The sequence below is a fragment of the Symphalangus syndactylus genome, chromosome 14 (genome assembly GCF_028878055.3).
Source record: "Symphalangus syndactylus isolate Jambi chromosome 14, NHGRI_mSymSyn1-v2.1_pri, whole genome shotgun sequence".
Taxonomy (NCBI): domain Eukaryota; kingdom Metazoa; phylum Chordata; class Mammalia; order Primates; family Hylobatidae; genus Symphalangus; species Symphalangus syndactylus.
Window position 1 is genome coordinate 111214301 of NC_072436.2, and position 17312 is coordinate 111231612.

A 17312-nucleotide genomic window follows, 5' to 3' on the forward strand; every position below is an offset into this window, starting at 1 on the left:
GCCTGCTGCCTGAAGGGGACAAGCCAAGTTAAATAAACTTCCAGTGGAACAACTGCTAAAGAATCATTCAGTGCCTTTGGGTCTCTTCCAAATAGTAACAATTTTGTCATTCAACTCACAAATACTAGTTTTATAGGAGCAAGATAGCATACTGGGGAAGGTAGAATTCCATCTGGAGTCAGAAGGTCAAAGTTCCAAGGGAAAAGAAAAAGGAGTGTGTGGAGGCAGTGTGACCCAGAGGAAGGCTTTTGGCATCAGATGGACCCCGGTGTGACTGTGGGCAGGCTACTAAATGTTTCTGGACCTGAGTGTGTTTTTCACTTTGCAAAATGGAGATAACACCTCTTTGAGCTGCTGTGATACACATATATGTGCATATATAGTTTATCATACATATACATGCATTATACATATACATGCACGTATGTATCTCATACTAGCACACATAATTTGCTCAGTAAATGACAGTAAGTTACTATTACATTCTGGAAAATTCAGCAAAGCCCCAACAAGGGACAAAGGGATAAAGGGTTTGCTTTCCTCAGGGATGAAAGCCTTGGTGCTCCATGGAATTAACTGATAGACCCTTAGAACACTAGTGGGGAGTGGACATTGAACGGACTCGAACTTGTACACTTACAATCTGCCAGGATGTCCTGTTTGTTCTCCCATCAAAATACAGCTTAAAGATGATCACTTCTCACCCACAGCCACCCCACTAACCCAAGCCATTCTCACTCCTCTCTGGATAGCTGTAAGGACCCCCCCCCCCCCCCCCCAACCGCATCGCCCTTCGGTGCTGTTTCTTCTCTTCTTTTGCAGTTTGGTCTCCACAAAGCAGTCTATCCGATCATTAAAGTCAGATTACAACCCTCCCTCCAATGCCTCTGCATCACTCTTAAAATCCCAAATATGTTCTGTGGCCTCCAAGTCCTAACTTGCTCTGACCCCTGGCTACCTCCTAGATGTTACCTATAAAACTCACCTGTACTCATATCCGTGGGCCACACTGGATGTCTTACTCCTGGACGTCTCAAGTATGTCTCAACCACAGGGTCTTTGCACCTGCTGTATGTTTCATGGGTCACACCTTCACTTTATATTTAGATCCCTGCTCAAATGTTACCCCCTCAGAGAGGCCTTCTCTGATGGCTGAGTCTTAAAATAGCATTGCACCTTACTTTCCATCCCCTCCCCTGCTTTTTTATTCATTAGAGTAAGCTCATAACTTACTATGCATATATATTATCTGCTTATTCATATACGTGGTTTGGGATCTGTTCTCCCATAAGATGAAGGTCTTTTGATGAGGGCTTCTCCTGACTCATTTAATGCTATGTCCCCAGGGCTTAGAACAGTTCCTGATACCCACAAAGGACTCGAGATACTAATCAACGGAAATGAATTTCTAGTCACTGATTACGTAACTTGCTTTTCAGCCTCCATTCTCATACCAGACCCTTCTCCTGCAACTACTACAATCACCAGCCTACCCTGGAAAATTCCTAATGATTCACACAGGGAGACCTCCCGTCTAAGAAGGGAAAATCATTTTCTCCCTTTTTGCCATCTATTGCAGAATCCAACTCATCAAAGGTTCTTGACGTTACTGAATGAGAAACTACTCAATCGTTCAAGCTGGAAGCATTAGGAGGTGTCCTGCCCTGTTAAAAAAGCCTAGTCCCAAGTGACACCCAACAGGGCACACATTCTTTGGGAAGAACCAAACCAAAACAACACAACTAATCGCATTGTTGAAACACCTGGGTAAGAAAATAGATATCCTTGTAAATTAGTCTCACAGACCACAAATGTTAATGAAAAATGCCTATTGCATGTGGCTAGAAAAAGTAGACCAGATGTGTTGGCACTCTTGACAAAAGACCCACATAAAAGGCATCGCTTTTCTTTGAAGAACAAATCCTGAAATGCTGCTGTTCTACTGCTTAATGAGTTTCATCTCGCCATCTCCACTCTAAGCCCCTGACAGCTGCCTGTGCTTAGCCCATCCACCACGTGTATCAATGTGACAATAGCACCTCTTCATAAGAATTTCAGTTATAACATCCATCAAGCCCCACACTGAGACTTCAAGCATGTTGATATTTTTTCTCCATTTAAAAATAGACAACTTGCCTTTTGTCAAACTCAGATATCCAGTAGATAGCAGAATTCAATAAACCCACCCTAGTAAATGTTTTTATAAGGAGGTGAGAGCTCATTACAGTAGTGCTGTTCAGAATGTGGGTAGTGGGCACAGCAGGGTTTTTTTTTTTTTTTTTTTTTTATGGAGTGAGTCTCGCTCTGTTGCCCAGGCTGGAGTGCAGTGGCGCGATCTCTGCTCACTGCAACCTCCACCTCCCCAGTTCAAGCAACTGTCTGCCTTAGTCTCCTGAGTAGATGGGAATACAGGCATGTGCCACCACACCAGGCTAATTTTTGTATTTTTAGTAGAGATGGGGTTTCACCATGTTAGCCAGGCTGGTCTTAGACTCCTGACCCTCATGATCCACCTGCCTTGGCCTCCCAAAGCAGGTTTTTTCAGCATGTAGGAAATGATGCCCTAGAAGTCTTTCATTGAAACCATGAGTTACAACCTTTGTTGACTGAGCAGTTTTGATTTTTCATTTTCGTTCTATGAGGAGGGTGAACTTGCTGGGAGATAATCTGACATGTGATTGATCTGGGTGTCTCCTTTTTCATGCTTCATTCGAAATTCAGAGTTCAAATGGAACCTTATGAAGCATACAACATATTAAAATGGCCATCAAAGGACGAGGGATATCTCTGTCAATCTGAAATATGATCAATAGCAATTCATTAAGAATTTACTGAGCAGCCATCTAGATTAGGTAGATGGAAGCACTCACCGCACTCATGCAAACTTTCATTTTCTGTCGCCCTTCTTAGAAATATTGTGTGTGGATCACTTGCTTACAAGGCAGGGTTTAAGTCATGGGACAAAATCAATATCTGACTTTTTCATGTTTGATCTAAGATGTCCAAATATAACCTAACATACTGGAACAGGCACAGGGGTTAACACAAGGCAGAAGCTCTAGTTCACTGAGGCATCTATACATGATGCCTGTGAGTATTTTAAATTAACATTATTCCCCACCCCGACCTCCCATTCCAATCAGTCTCCCCTTTTGTTGCATGCTCCATTCCACTAAGGCTCTGAAAATGTTAAACAACTGTTCTATTGCAGGAACCTTCCCTGCCACTCCCAGTAATTCAATTAACCATTGCATCTAGCATTGGGCATTAGTAAAGTGTTAAGGATGTCACCACTTCTCACAATGAGAAGCAGAGATAGGAGTCTAGGGGTTAAGAGGGAAATTGCAGGACCGTCATCAAAGAGGTTTTATAGAAATAAAGTATACCATTGCTTTAAAATGTCAGCATGCACCATGCATACCTCTTGAACTCACCAGGTAAGACTTTAAACTGTTATAAAGGCTGAGGCTGACCACATAAATAAAACTGACCCTGCCTTTTAGAACAAAGATAGTTGGGTGCGTGTTCCTAGCTCTCTATGCTTCCTTTCATTCTAACCAAAGGCAGTAAATAGGGAGTGAAACATTGGCACATAAGCCTTTCTTTACTGCACCATTGAAAAAAGGTAAGAGATGAGTGTTTATTTGTAAGGTTCAGTTTAATGTATGTGTCTGAAGGTCATGGGATGCTCAGTTATGTAGTGATAAGTTGTAACGTCCTCCCTCGCAGGCTGAAAGCAACACATTGGCAAGACTTCCTAGTGATGGTTTTGGTCATAGTTTAGGCTTAAAAACGACAAAAGGAAAAAAAAAAAGAAATGTAGTGTTAAGGCACTCACCTATCTTGGCATTTAATTAATTCCATACTAATGAAAGTACAAATTTAACTGTTCTGAACCACATCAAAGAAAAAAGACAGGTGTTATTTTGATGGACATATCATGCAGCTATGCAATTTTCATTTGCCAATGTCCTGGTTTCAAAACCAAAAGACCTGGTCTCTCTAAGTCCTGCTACTTGAGAGATGTTTTACAAGAAAGGAAAAAGAGGATCTTTGGCTAATAGAATGAAGATCCCCTTCTTATAAGACAGAGATAATTATATTCTTGAATGCATCTAAGCTTTATAGATTCACTCTTTTACAGCCTCTAATATTCTATAAAGATCCCAAATAATTCACACATCAATCTCCATGAACCCAGACATAATACGTCAAAAAACATGGAAGTCATACGTCTGTGTACCTAATCTTTCTGTTCCGTATTTCACCATAAGAGCACTGATTATACTGTAAAATTTTCTTGTGGATTCATTCAACATAGTCTTACTTTTCTGGACCATGTAGTATTAAAACCAGAAATAAAACATCAAAGTTAGCAAAATGCCTAATGTCATCTTATATGGCAGAGCCTCAAGGCTTCAGCTGTACTCCAAAGATATAAGATCTTTTTTTTTTTTTTTCTTAGCTTTCTAGAGTGACCAACTGCAGCATGTGAAGAAGAAAAAAAAAAAAGGATACTGAGACTTGGATGGATGCATCAAGAAGTAGCAATGTTTGTTACCTGCAGAGGTGTTACAAGAAATTTCATCTGCTGCAACGAAGACGAACTGATTTCTGGAAGAGAAGATAAAATTCACAATACTGCTCGCTCAGGGGGAAATGTGCTCTCTGCCAATTGCTTCGATGTGTACAGATGAGGGGAGGGAAGGGTGCTGCGTGTGAATGGATGTTGCGAGGAAATGTGCTGATGTACCTCAGAGTTTAGAAAGATCATGAAATAAGCATGCGGGGACCTCTTAAAGTCATGGTAATGTCAGAATATGGACCATGTACAAGCTGTTGCACCAAATATTAATACTATGTGTTACCAAAACATGCTAGGATATGTTTCTAAGGCTAAAGCATTTCAAATTGTGCTTATATGAATTTCTGTGCTAAAGAGATTACTTTTTAAAATGAGACTACTGATTAAGAAATAGGGTATACTACAGCTAGCTAGAAAAATTATGAAATTCCAGACTTACAATATCAAAAAAAATTAAGAAAAAGTGCTGTCAGTCATTTCAGAAGACAATTTTATATGGTGATGTGTTATGGATAATAATTTCCTCATCAAACCAGGCTTGCTACATAGAGCTAAAGAGAACTCTTCAGTTGAAATAAACCCTATCTTTCCAAATTATTTTTAATGATACAGTATTAAAAATAATGAAAATAGAAAATGCTATTTTACTTTTAGCAAACCCAGAAAGATGATAAAACTCTCTTAAGATGTTTCCAACTGTGACACTTCCACAATGTAATGTGTTCTCTTTCAGAGGTACTACTTATTCGTCTACAAATAAGATCGTCTGTGTCAAATTATAAAAATGGCACAATGACGTTGGCTAAGTTCTTAAATGCCTCAAAAGCAGCAGTACAGGGGCTCTGGGTCTTCATCGGTTAGATTTTTACTATGCCTATGGATCACCAAGAACCAAGATAAATGCATTTTTCTTCTTAGTGTGACTGGTTTTGTTGAAATGTTTCAGTGCTTCAAAAGGTGTCTAGTGATGGAGCATTTCTTAAAACATCTTCAGAAAGTTTTACTGTTGGAAGAGGTACACCCTGGAATATAAATAGAAGTGCCATTTGAACATTCCCTAGAATTTCATATTCAGTTAAATTCTAGTCATTTCGACACGAATAAAATATAAACAAGTTATACATGCTTTGAGAATAGTATTTTTAGTACTTTTCTCCTACATAACAAGTCACAACTAAGTTTATCACTTTCCTTAAGACAATAAAAGTTAACATAAGATTTTGGGCTATCTTTTTGACAGACTTTTTGAGCCCCATGAGTATCTGGCCCCAGATTCCCTATGTTTGAGGAACAATAAAATTTATCCCTGAAAACAAAGGAGATATTTTGGTTGAATATTTGACTTACTGACTTTTGACTTATACAAGGGGCATTAACACGGGAATTCCTAATTACAGGTATGATATTTTGGGGTGCACAAAACAAGCACTTAGAATAACCTCTATTTACAGAATGCTCATAACAATGCTACCATAAGCAAGAATGGTGACCTGGTTTATCCAAAGGGGCAAGGTCTTTGCACTAGGCATTCACATATCTATGGCAGGAGAGTGGGGCAGCTCTATCCAATTTCTACTGCCTAATCCTAGAAGAGATTGCTAGCTTGTGTTCCCTTTCTGCAATTTTCCCTAGGGAACTGTCCAGTGTGCTAGACATGAGGAAAGCCACTTAGAACCAAAACAGATGTAAAATTCTGACTGAACGAATAGGGAACTTTAAAAATGCAACCTACAAGTATGATTAGAACAGCCCTGTAAGAAACTAGGCTTGTTTCTAGAAATTGTGTCAGAATTTATAGTATGATGGTGTCCTTGAAAATATGCTTTTTGACACTATGCACTTAACCTTAAGCTACCCTTTTTCCTTCCTCCTTGCTTCCTCTCCCACCCTTTCCTGCCTTTTCTCCTTTGCTTTCCATTATTTTCTTTCCCCTCGTTCTTTCTCTCCTTTCATTTCCCTTCATTCTTTCTCTCCCCCACTTTTTTGATAAACCTATCTGTATTGATTTTTATTTTTATTTTTTTACCCATGGTCTCTTTTTGATCGCTAAGTTTCAGAACAAAAGGGACTACTCCTTTTGACAACTCGCCCTCTTCAAAAGAGTTGGCTTAGATTACTTCTGACTACAAATACACATCTGTTTCAAGGCAGAGTTCTCAATAATAGTGACATTTAAAAGAATATGCCATGGACTCTGCAGCAATGCCAAAAGGACTTAACGGCTACCAGTTAAGTATTTTTTTGACGTATCCATTCTGTACTATTTTTTAATCCACATAAACAATCCCACAACATCCCAGAAAGGTCACCATAAGGTGTCAGAAAAGTGCCTTTCTATAGAGTTCATTAATTAATTCCATGAATTCAATCTGTGTGATCACTACTTCCCTGAACAATGCTTTCATCAATTGATAAGTGCAATTAACAGGAAATGTCTGTAAAATCAGATTGGCTTTGGTGGCCTGCAGTGTTAGGCCAACAGAAGAATTTTGGTAGAGTTTTAAGGGGAGATTGCATGTTGCTGTCTATATTCACCATGTTATGCCATTTTATGTACAGCTGTTTCACCTTGAACATTAAGACATTATTTAGAGGGCCCATAAATGGATCATCTATGACCCTCTCTCAAGCCATTTGCCCCAAATGACCAGAGACACACATGATCAAAGGGACGAATGTCTCTGCTATATCCAAACAACTTCAGGAAAAATTAAAAGATCAGAACAATGCACGTATATTCTGGACAGTGGGGCTACCTCTCAGGAGAAGAAAGAAGGCTGGTACCAGGGTCTGTCTCCTTATGCAAACCCTAGTGTGCTGCTTTCTCTCAACACAGACCCATGGATTTAAACTTCAAAATGCACCTGATTTTCCACAAACTGGTCTGTTCCTTAGTTGTTGATAAAGCAAGTCTGGCTGAGTTGTTCTCAACCTTGGCTGCACATTGTAAATAATTGGTGCACTTCTAAAAATTTCTGGTTACCAAGCTACACTGAAGACAAATAGTAACCTCTGAAACTGGGTCTCGGGCATCAGCACTTTTTAAATACTTCCAAGTGATTCTAATGTGCTAACGTTCTTTGTTTGAAAATCACTTGTTGAGTTAGTTGAATGGTCTTTACCTTGGCTGCTCCTTAGATTCATAGAGGTTAAAAGAGTGCCAGTGATACGGCCCACTCCTGAAGGTTCTGCTTTAATTGATCTGGGGTAGGGTCTGGAAAGTAGTTCGGAAAATGCTCTGTAGGTGACTCTAATATGTGGCCCAACTGAGAAGCAGTGTTATGGTGCCAAGGCAGAGGGCATTCAAGAGATTCAAGGAAGGGATTCAAGGGAGTTGAATCACTGAATCTCTTCCAACTTTGGTTTCTATTTTTGCAACTTCTATTTGGCCATCATGCTTGCCTCCAGGGCAACCTAGCTACTTAAGCTTTAGACTATGCAACCACACAAACCTGATCCAGTATCCAAGAAAGGGTACTTCTAGTTTCTAGATGCCTTCTAAGAGTTGAATTTAAACCTCATTCTGAAAGAGAAACTGCTCTACAGTGGCCATGTCATACTCTTGGTATTTGAGTTTTTCCTTACCTGTTCCTCTTACTGGACCATTTCTTATGGATTTACTCAAGATCATCCTTGCTTGGGTTTTTCCATTTTTCCTTGAGTCGGCCCCTAATTTTGTCTTTTCCCATTCCTGTCACCCAAAACTTTTCTATATTCTACATCTCCTACTACTCCAAAATTTCTCAAACTTCCCTGAAGATAAGAATGTCTAGAATGCTCATTCAAGGTACAGATTCCTAGGTTTCAACTCTGACCACCTGAATCAGAATTTCCAGGAGAGAGGTCTGGTAATCTATACACTTAATAAGAACTCAGGCCTGCCTATTGATCAGCTCCACGGGCACACATTTTCACTGTGCTCTGGTAGCAGCTTCTCCTGTGAGGGAATCACGCCTCCTACTACTTCTTACCTTGAAGTTTGGGCAACCTTGCTGAGAAATCTGCAAGTTCATTCCCATTTTCACTTCAAAGCTCACCTGTTGCAGGAAGAGTGTCTTGAATTGGGAAGGCTTGGTTGGGGGTGGAGAAGAGGAAGGATTACTAATGTATGAAGAACGATGAAATGGCCAAATTGAGTTTAAGGGAGAAGGCTGTGTTTGTCTTGGCTCATGGGAATGTTGACTGCAAAGGCTACTATGTAACACTGATGGGGCACTTATGACTGCAAGTTGCCAAGTGTCATACCTATGAATTCATTTAATTTTTCTCATAACCCCTCTTTTTATCCTCCTCTTGTAGATGAGGAAACTGAGGCATGGAAAGGTTATATAATGCGAGCAGCTGTTAAGGGGTAGAGGTGAAACCTGAACACAGCTGGCTTGGCTCAAAACCCAAGCTTTTACTATCTAAGGTTCTGCTTGGGAACATTCACATAGGGGGTATTTAATCAGCAGTGGGGTGTGATGTCTCTGTGGAGTAACTTAATATTCTGAATCTTCATTTCCTCTAAGAAATATTTGAACTCCTCTTTGAGTATAATTGAGAGAATTAAAAACATATTCTGCTTTAACAACAACTTGATTATGAAATGGCATATGCCATGGTCTTTCTCTTTTCACTCTTACGTCACCAGGCTGACTAATCTTTTAAGATGGTTTTATAGATCACCCATCTACACTCTATCTGCCTCAGCTGGGGGTACACTTAAATTAGTCCTGTAGATTGCCACATATCACCCTCATAGCCCACTTTTGTTCCTTAGGCTAAATCTCATCTCTTGGCAGTTTTCCTTCCGAAAAATTACCCATGGCTGAAATCTTAGAGTTAAATTAAAACAGTAGCCAGCCTGTGTTGCTGGAGGGGACATGAGAGGCTAGATATCAAGTCAGAGAAAACTTTCAGCATGGGCAGGTGGGAGGTAAACATTCCCCATATCAAATAATACTGTTTTTAAGTCTTACTGGTAAAGATTCTGGTCACTTCTCATTCTTTGGCTTCTTAATTCTGTTACATTGCTATGGTTACATAGATCTCTGGATCAATATCATTCATAGCAAGATTCTTCTTGTATCCAGTGCTATGAATGTTGAATCTCTGACACACACACACACACACACACAGACGCACATATTTAAATCTTCCAAGGATGTCTCCTAGGCAATCCCTACAGCTGAGAAGTTGGTCTTCTGGCCTGGTAGATTGGTAGATGGCAGCCAAGATGCCCCTACATAGTAGTGGGACAAAGTCCAATTCTACCTGTAGGTATTGGCATATCTGTTGTTTATAAGGCCAGAGGTTCTTAGGCCTGACTGCCCAGCCAATACTTTGTTTTTTAATAAATATTCAACTAGGATTGTTTTTAAATAAAATACCAATGACCAGACCCATACCCCAGTCATTTAAGTTCAGCATCTTTGAGAGTGGTTCTCATGCACAGATATGCATGAAAAACCCCTGGGGTTGATTCTCATCTGTCAGCCAGTATGGTGAACTCATATCTCACCGTATGAATACCTCCCTGAACATATGTATCTTGCCTCTGCAGGAGACAGAGTTGTATCTTTTGGGTTTAATGTAAATTGCACTAGTGTTGATTTTAACATTTTATACTTAGTATAATTAGCAATTAAAATATTAACCATTATAGTAGTTATAATTACTAATTGTTTTATAATCATGCTTACCAGGATGCTTCCTTTTTTACATGTAAAATTAAGGTGGAAAGTCACAATAAACAGTTTATTCTTGTTAAAGTTGCTAGACGTGCCATATGGAACTCAGCCATGAGTGTTTTCTGAATGTTAAACAATATGCAGGTATGATGCACCTATTAAAATTAATATTGCTGATCTTACCAAAGAGTTGACTCACATCATTCATTCAACCCTCAGATTGTAAATGAGGGGCTTGCTACATATCGGGCATTGAGCTAAGTCTAAGGGGTCTGATGCTATGCTCATAGCCTTTAAATCACTGGAGTATTTTGCACTTGCCTGTCTGGAAGCTCATAATCTAATTTATATTTCAGTTTTATCACCTTCAAAGGGAGGTTCCTTGCAATCAGTATTTTACCTCCTTCCCACATACAGTACTAACACTCTACTCCAGAATGGTACAAATCCCATTCAGATTCATATTTTTTACCTGCCCTGTCACTGTTATTCATAGTTTCATGTTGTCATGTGTACTTCAATACACTGTAGCAAACTGTAAATGAGACAGGGTATACACAGACAAGTAACTAAACAGATTGATTATAGAAAGCTCTCAAAGCTTCTACACGTATACCTTTTTGAAAAGGGGGAACACATGTAAAAACATTTCATTTAGACACAGTTCCTATTGCTAACATGATATACATAAAGAAGCTTAAACAGAAAGAAGATAAGGTCAGTGAATCTCTCCCCAGTTTGGCTATTCTACCAAAAAAAAAGATCTGAGTTTTGGAAATTCAAACCCAAGTTCATCTCCATTACCTGGAGACCCTGAACAGTTCCCTTCTGTCATTTTAGTTCCTCCAACATTTAACGTTGTCCCCAGTTCCCACTGGACTTCTTGTCTACGCTCAGGTGAAAGAGAACCAACAGTGAATCTGGAAACCCTGCTTTGTTGCATACCAGCTGCATTCCAATAGAAAATTCATTTCACTTTCCTGGGCCTCAGTTTCTTCATTTGGAAAAATTGAGATATAAAAATAGTACCTGCCCTTCCTGGACCTTTTTGTGCAGGTTGAATGAGAAACAAATGTGAAGTCATTTTATTGGTAGAAAAATTGGCTTTTTTTTCTTTTTCTTTTTTTGCTTTGTAGACTCATAAAGGAAAGTCTATTTCTCTCTCCACCCAAAGAAGAGGGCAGGCAATTGGTTTTATAAAAATCCAAAGCAGTGATAGGTAGAAGGCTGGGTTTATACTGGGAGATTGGGCATTTCTCCTACAAAGCTAATGCATGTGTGGTGGCCTAAGTTGATCCATGAGCAGAAAAGATAATAAATATCCAAGGCACAGGGTGAAAAAGAAGGATACGCTATTTGATCTTTTGGTTCCCAATTTCTATTCCCCAACGTATTTTTATATTTCTAGGGTAGAAGTCAAGATTTTAAAACAACCAAAAACAAACGTGTTTAGTCAAAAATTATTCTAACTCATAAAACCCGTTTCCACAGGAAATTCTTTTTTTCACTCAAGAACAAAACACAATACTACCACAGTTCAATGATGCTGCTGCTGCTAATATCCTGAGTACTAAGAGTCAGGATCTCTTAGAGGGACTTTCTGTTAATGACAGCAATTAATTCTCACAACCACCCAAAGAAGCAATGGTCATCCATTAATCCCACCTTGTAGATGAGGCGGTTGAGGGTCAACTAGCTCAATGCCAGCCTGCCCAAATTATCTCACATAGTAAGTAACCTCACAGAGATTCAAGACCCAGGTGTAAATCTCAATCTGTAATCATATTCTGTCTATCAACAGCAATGATTTGCTAGTGCATGTCTATATCAGAGTAGGTCCAATGAGAATAAAAGATCCTGTTTGAAACCTTGACACAGTTTACCTACAAGTCCTGGGATGCTAAGCAAGGCACAGGTTCCCAGACGGTTAGTGTTTGTTACAGTGTGTCTTAGAGATTGCCTGGACTAAAAATAACCTTGCACTTTTTTTTTTTTTTTTTTTTTTGAGACGGAGTCTTGCTCTGTTGCCCAGGCTGGAGTGCAGTGGCGCAATCTCGGCTCACTGCAAGCTCCGCCTCCTGGGTTCACGCCATTCTCCTGCCTCAGCCTCCCGAGTAGCTGGGACTACAGGCGCCCGCCACCACGCCCGGCTAATTTTTTGTATTTTTAGTAGAGACGGGTTTCACCGTGGTCTCGATCTCCTGACCTCGTGATCCGCCCGCCTCGGCCTCCCAGAGTGCTGGGATTACAAGCGTGAGCCACCGCGCCCGGCCAACCTTGCACTTTTAAATGCATTTAATTTAATGTACTTGCTATTGCCTCTATATATTCACTGCAAATACTAGCATACATTCCAAAATATGTCAATCTGAAACCGAGTTACTGATAACATTTGCTCCACCTCTTTCAGTTTATAACGTTCACCTTCTTCATCTCTTTCTGATTCTAATTAGTACCATGCTTTCCACTTAGCATAGGAAAAAACTGAGGGTCAGTAAAGTTACATCAGATGGAACTTTTTCAGGTACTTCTTTATATTAGTGTGAATCTATGCAATTAATGACTCGATGTTAGCATAAATAACTGTTTCCATCCATGGATCTTTTGGGGTAACGAATTAATTGTGAACCTGGGCCAGGAGAGGGAAGAAGTCACAATGGAATTGTCACTGTGGGATGCTCAACTGTTGATAGCTCTTGCTTTCTCACTGAAGAAGGGAGAGTAGAGAGGCAATGGTAATAAATCAATAATTTACAAAGATAGATCCTATTATCTCTTGCAAGGTTTGTGGTGGGACAACCCTCTGTCAACATTATTTATGGCATAACAGGGTAGAAGAGAAGCTTGTTCTCTAAAGTGGGGCTTCTCAAACTTCACACCAGTTATTCTGGAATCTGGAAAGTGCAGGTTCTGGTTCAGCAGGGCTGGGGTGTGGTTTGGGATTCTACATTCTCACAGGCTCCTGGTGAGGCCAATGGTGTTGGTCTGGAAACTACACTTTACAAGGCAAGGCTCTGCAGGCTTTTTAGGTGATCCACTCAAATCTTGAAATTTCAAAAACAGAACAAGTTAATCCCTTTTTTTCCCCGTGTTTGTTCATCTTCTAAGTTTGGGAGACAGAAATGGAAGAAAACAAACAGTGGGGAAACACTCATTCTGAAAAAACAGGGAAGCCGGTATTGTCCCGGAAGAATTATTAAAGTGCCTCCACTCCCACTACCTGGGCTCATATTCTGTTTGGTAGTAGTCATCCACAAACACTCTAACAAGGCAGAAATGGTGGGAAAAACTTCTTCATCTCTTAATACATTCTACAATTTTAAATTACAAAATTGAAACCATGAAAGGCAAGAATTGAGAGGATGTTAGAAGCGTCTAACAATCATGGTTTTTTTTTTTTTCTTTAAATTCCAGGTCCCCAAGACCCGTTGGAACCACTGATTTAGCTTATCATACGTGTGGCATATTTCTATAATCTCAGGCCAAAGCATTTCAATCTAAATGATTGGGATAATTATGGGAATATTTGGCTTTGATTATGTTTCAGCTTTCAGAAATCTGTTAATCTATTTGAACAGTCACACATCATAATGCAGCAAGAATTAGCTTGGAAAAAAAGAAAAGTGACTAGTTACTCCTTATATTCTCCCTAGTTTTTGCCCCACAGACTCCCATCCCCTCAAATTCCAACAGTGGCCCCTACTCTAAATGTTTCGCATGTTAATTAAATATGAAATTCATTATAGTTTTGGAGAAGTGCCTAATTCCAGAGGAAGCAAGCATTGTGATTTACACCAAGGAAGCAATAAGTCATTTCTGTCCAGTGACTGTTTACACGCATGTACTACACACAAAGGTGGAAATAAATTAGAGGCCACAGTGAAATAGAGATCAGTTCTTCTGGAAAAGAATTTCAACTTCTGATAAGTACAGAGTTAGAACTTGCTTTGATAACTTTAAAGGAAATATTAGACACTTTCAGTGAAAAATTTCATCTTATCTTGAAAGAAATGATAGTATACTACCATCCACAGTATACTACCTAGTGACAAAACAAACAAACAAACAAACAAACAAAAAACAAGGTAACAAAGTGGAGGGGTTTAATTTTTATTGCCACATCCACAACTGCGGCATGAGCAAAGATTCTATCTTCTGCTTTATTGGATTACTGTCTTCTAGAATGTCAGTTCTTTTTAGCAATAGAAATGGCTCATTCATAGGGCTTTGCATGTATATTCTCAACAGAGCTACACCTAGAAAGCATTAGGCTTTCCCAACCTGCCTCTAAACCCTCCACAGATGAAGGGCCCTGATGCTGGTACTGAAAAGATAGGCTTTATTTGCTTTTTTGTGGCCTATCAAGTCAATGATCTGCGACCTAAAAAGTGTGTAATTACGCCATGACATGACCAAAGAAGTTGTTACACCTTGCCTTGTCACTGGCAAAAGTGTCTACCCACGTGGCTGTTGACAGCTATGGTCTGTTGGCCTTGGAAATTCCTTTAATCTCTCCCCAACTCCTTGTTGGTCCAGTCTGTTGACTATTACAGGACTGGTTCTTTTTTTTAAAATGATTCAATTACATATTCATCCAATAGTGCATAACAGTTGTTATGAAGCCATTATAGATTACGGACCAAAGGCAATTAGTTCTTGAGAGAGAAACTTGAACACATTTTCTTTTAATGTGTGTGTGTGTGTGTGTGGGTGTGTATGTGTGTGATTTCTATAAACTAAGAGAATCTCAGGAAATATATCTATCAGTTACAGCCATATTACTTCTCAGTACTGAGAGCTTGGCACTCATAAACCCAATTTTAAAAAATTACAGTGACTCTACTATCAAAACCTGAGATGTACCTTCCCTTCCTCACTATTTCAGAGCCATCTCCATACTTATCAAATGAAATCAGTGACAGTCTACAGAGCAGATCAGGAGAAAATAGAACTATCTTAGTTATCCTAATTTTTTTGGAGAATACACAATCAAAATCACTTTAAGAGGAGCACTGTTTATATATATATATACATACACACACACAAGTATTAAGAAATTTATCTGGTATGTGTGCTTTGTAATAGGAATCTCACAGGTATAATGTGTGTTTCTAGTTACCCTACAGCTGTCTAGGACAATCGCTTTCACTTTTTCTTCCTGAGGAGTGCCTGAATTGGCAAAAACCCCCAAAAATAAAAAAAAAATGGATCTGTTAGGAAAGTAAACTTTAAATGAACAAGAAAAAGTGTGTATTTATACATGTAGATATGTATAGGTGTACACGTGTTCAACCTGGAGTTCTAACTAAAACCTGGACAAGCTCTTCTAGACACAGGGGCACAGGAGGATGTGAATTAAGGCATGAGTGACTAATTTCTGCTACATTATTACAACTTGACAGATCATCTTTTTTTTTTTTTTTTTTAAAAATTACAGAACCCAAGAGAGTTCATCAGGATGAATAAAAATAAAAGATAAAAAAAAAAAAAAAAACTAAAACCAAAAACAGCTTCTTCAAAGCACCATCAAAAATGGCACAGAGGTATGACTTTGGCTTATTGCCACATATTGATTCCACAGCCTAGACTCAAACTCGCAAGTGGCTTCTCTCTGCCTGTGGGTCTGTATGCCAACTGGGAAGATGGCATGGGGAACTCTCCCACCCCTTCTGAACCTCCAAGAACTCCACCCTCAGTTCCTTGTTGATCTGAGAATACCATCTCTGGCATGGCCATGTTTTACAATGCTCTCACTATATTTTTCCAACAGATTTCTCAAAGACTGCAAACATAAATAAAATGATAGAGTCTAGCATAAAGTTGCCAATGTTTATTTTGCCAAGTAAGAACATGAAAAACAAAATTGGATGTCTAAAACTACCATTTGCTATTGTTCTAATTTTATAAATCTTTTTAAACAGCATGTGAGAAGGAAGAATGGATACAGCCTATTTCCCAGAAAAGAGGGCTGACAACCATATTACATGGTTGGCGTTCTTCTGTTTTGATAAACCGGTAAATATGCCATCAAAGGCAGTTGCCAGGTCTTGAACTGGCCTTGGGAGATACTGCTTTCAATACAGCACTAGAATAACATCTTGAGGTCTCTCCTTGCCACACATCACAAAGAATAAGAACAAGGGCTGCTACTGCTGTTTAGCTAGAAATATTTTCAATCCCTATCAAACTTGGTTCAGATAAGAGGACTGGGGAAAGCAAAGCAAGTGCCCCCTTTGTCGTCTTTGCATGTCTACTTTCATAAAGGGTTCCAAATTATCCACAGGTTAAACTTTATCCCACCCCACAGGAAAAGAAAATGAAAACATAATGTCTGTAAAATACAACATCTTCTTAAAAAATCAACCTTCCTACAAAAATAAGCCCTTAAATGGTAAATTAAATTTCCTATTCAGGATGCTCATATACTTCATATGCTGACAGTCCCTTAATTTTCAGTATATATCATCGGATAAGAACTCCAAATAAAATGGAATATCATTGTAAATATACTTATTTCCCTATTTTCATGACAGTGTTTCTCTACTACTTAATCTGAGGCCAGAAAAGTTCTAAAATAGACAGGAAGTAGCCTGCACTAATGGAAATCAACTCAAATCCTTTTACTTTTTTAGTTCAGCTTGTACAATCTTTTGTACATAAGGATTTAGTCCTATTTTCTGTATTTAGCTTATGATGAAATATTAGAGGTCAGAAAGATGGTCCCTTCCTTGCTTCCTTCCCTCTTTGTCCATTCATCCACCCACCTATGTATCGATTTATCTCCATCTATCCATCCACCCATCCTTCCACCCATCTATGTATGTGTAAGCATGGATGCATGAATGTATCTATCTCTGTCACTTACATAATTTTTAAATAAAACTAAATCCTCTATGAACCTGAAAATATGCCTACTTATCCTTACTAGGTTCTAAGAAACACAAATCTGTCTCTGAAATAGAACCTTTTATTCATAGGTTATGAATGTCATATTTAACTTATGTTTTCTAGCGCGTAGTTTACGACCACTTGAAATTAACAAGCCCTGGTCTCTT

The 17312-nt window shown here is 39.0% G+C and overlaps 1 protein-coding gene across 42 annotated transcripts in view; it reads right to left on the reverse strand.

Annotated features, from left to right (window-relative positions):
- The window catches only part of RBFOX1 (RNA binding fox-1 homolog 1), a 2507416-nt gene that overhangs the window by 15338 nt on the left and 2474766 nt on the right, over positions 1-17312 (reverse strand). For 24 of the 42 annotated variants that reach the window (XM_055240470.1, XM_055240504.1, XM_055240503.1 and 21 more), the window contains one exon: positions 4562-4614. The exons of the other annotated variants lie outside the window; for them this stretch is intronic. In XM_055240470.1, coding sequence (XP_055096445.1) covers positions 4562-4614 — 53 coding nt within the window. The remainder of the gene's footprint in view (positions 1-4561; positions 4615-17312) is intronic. 42 annotated transcript variants of the gene reach the window in all.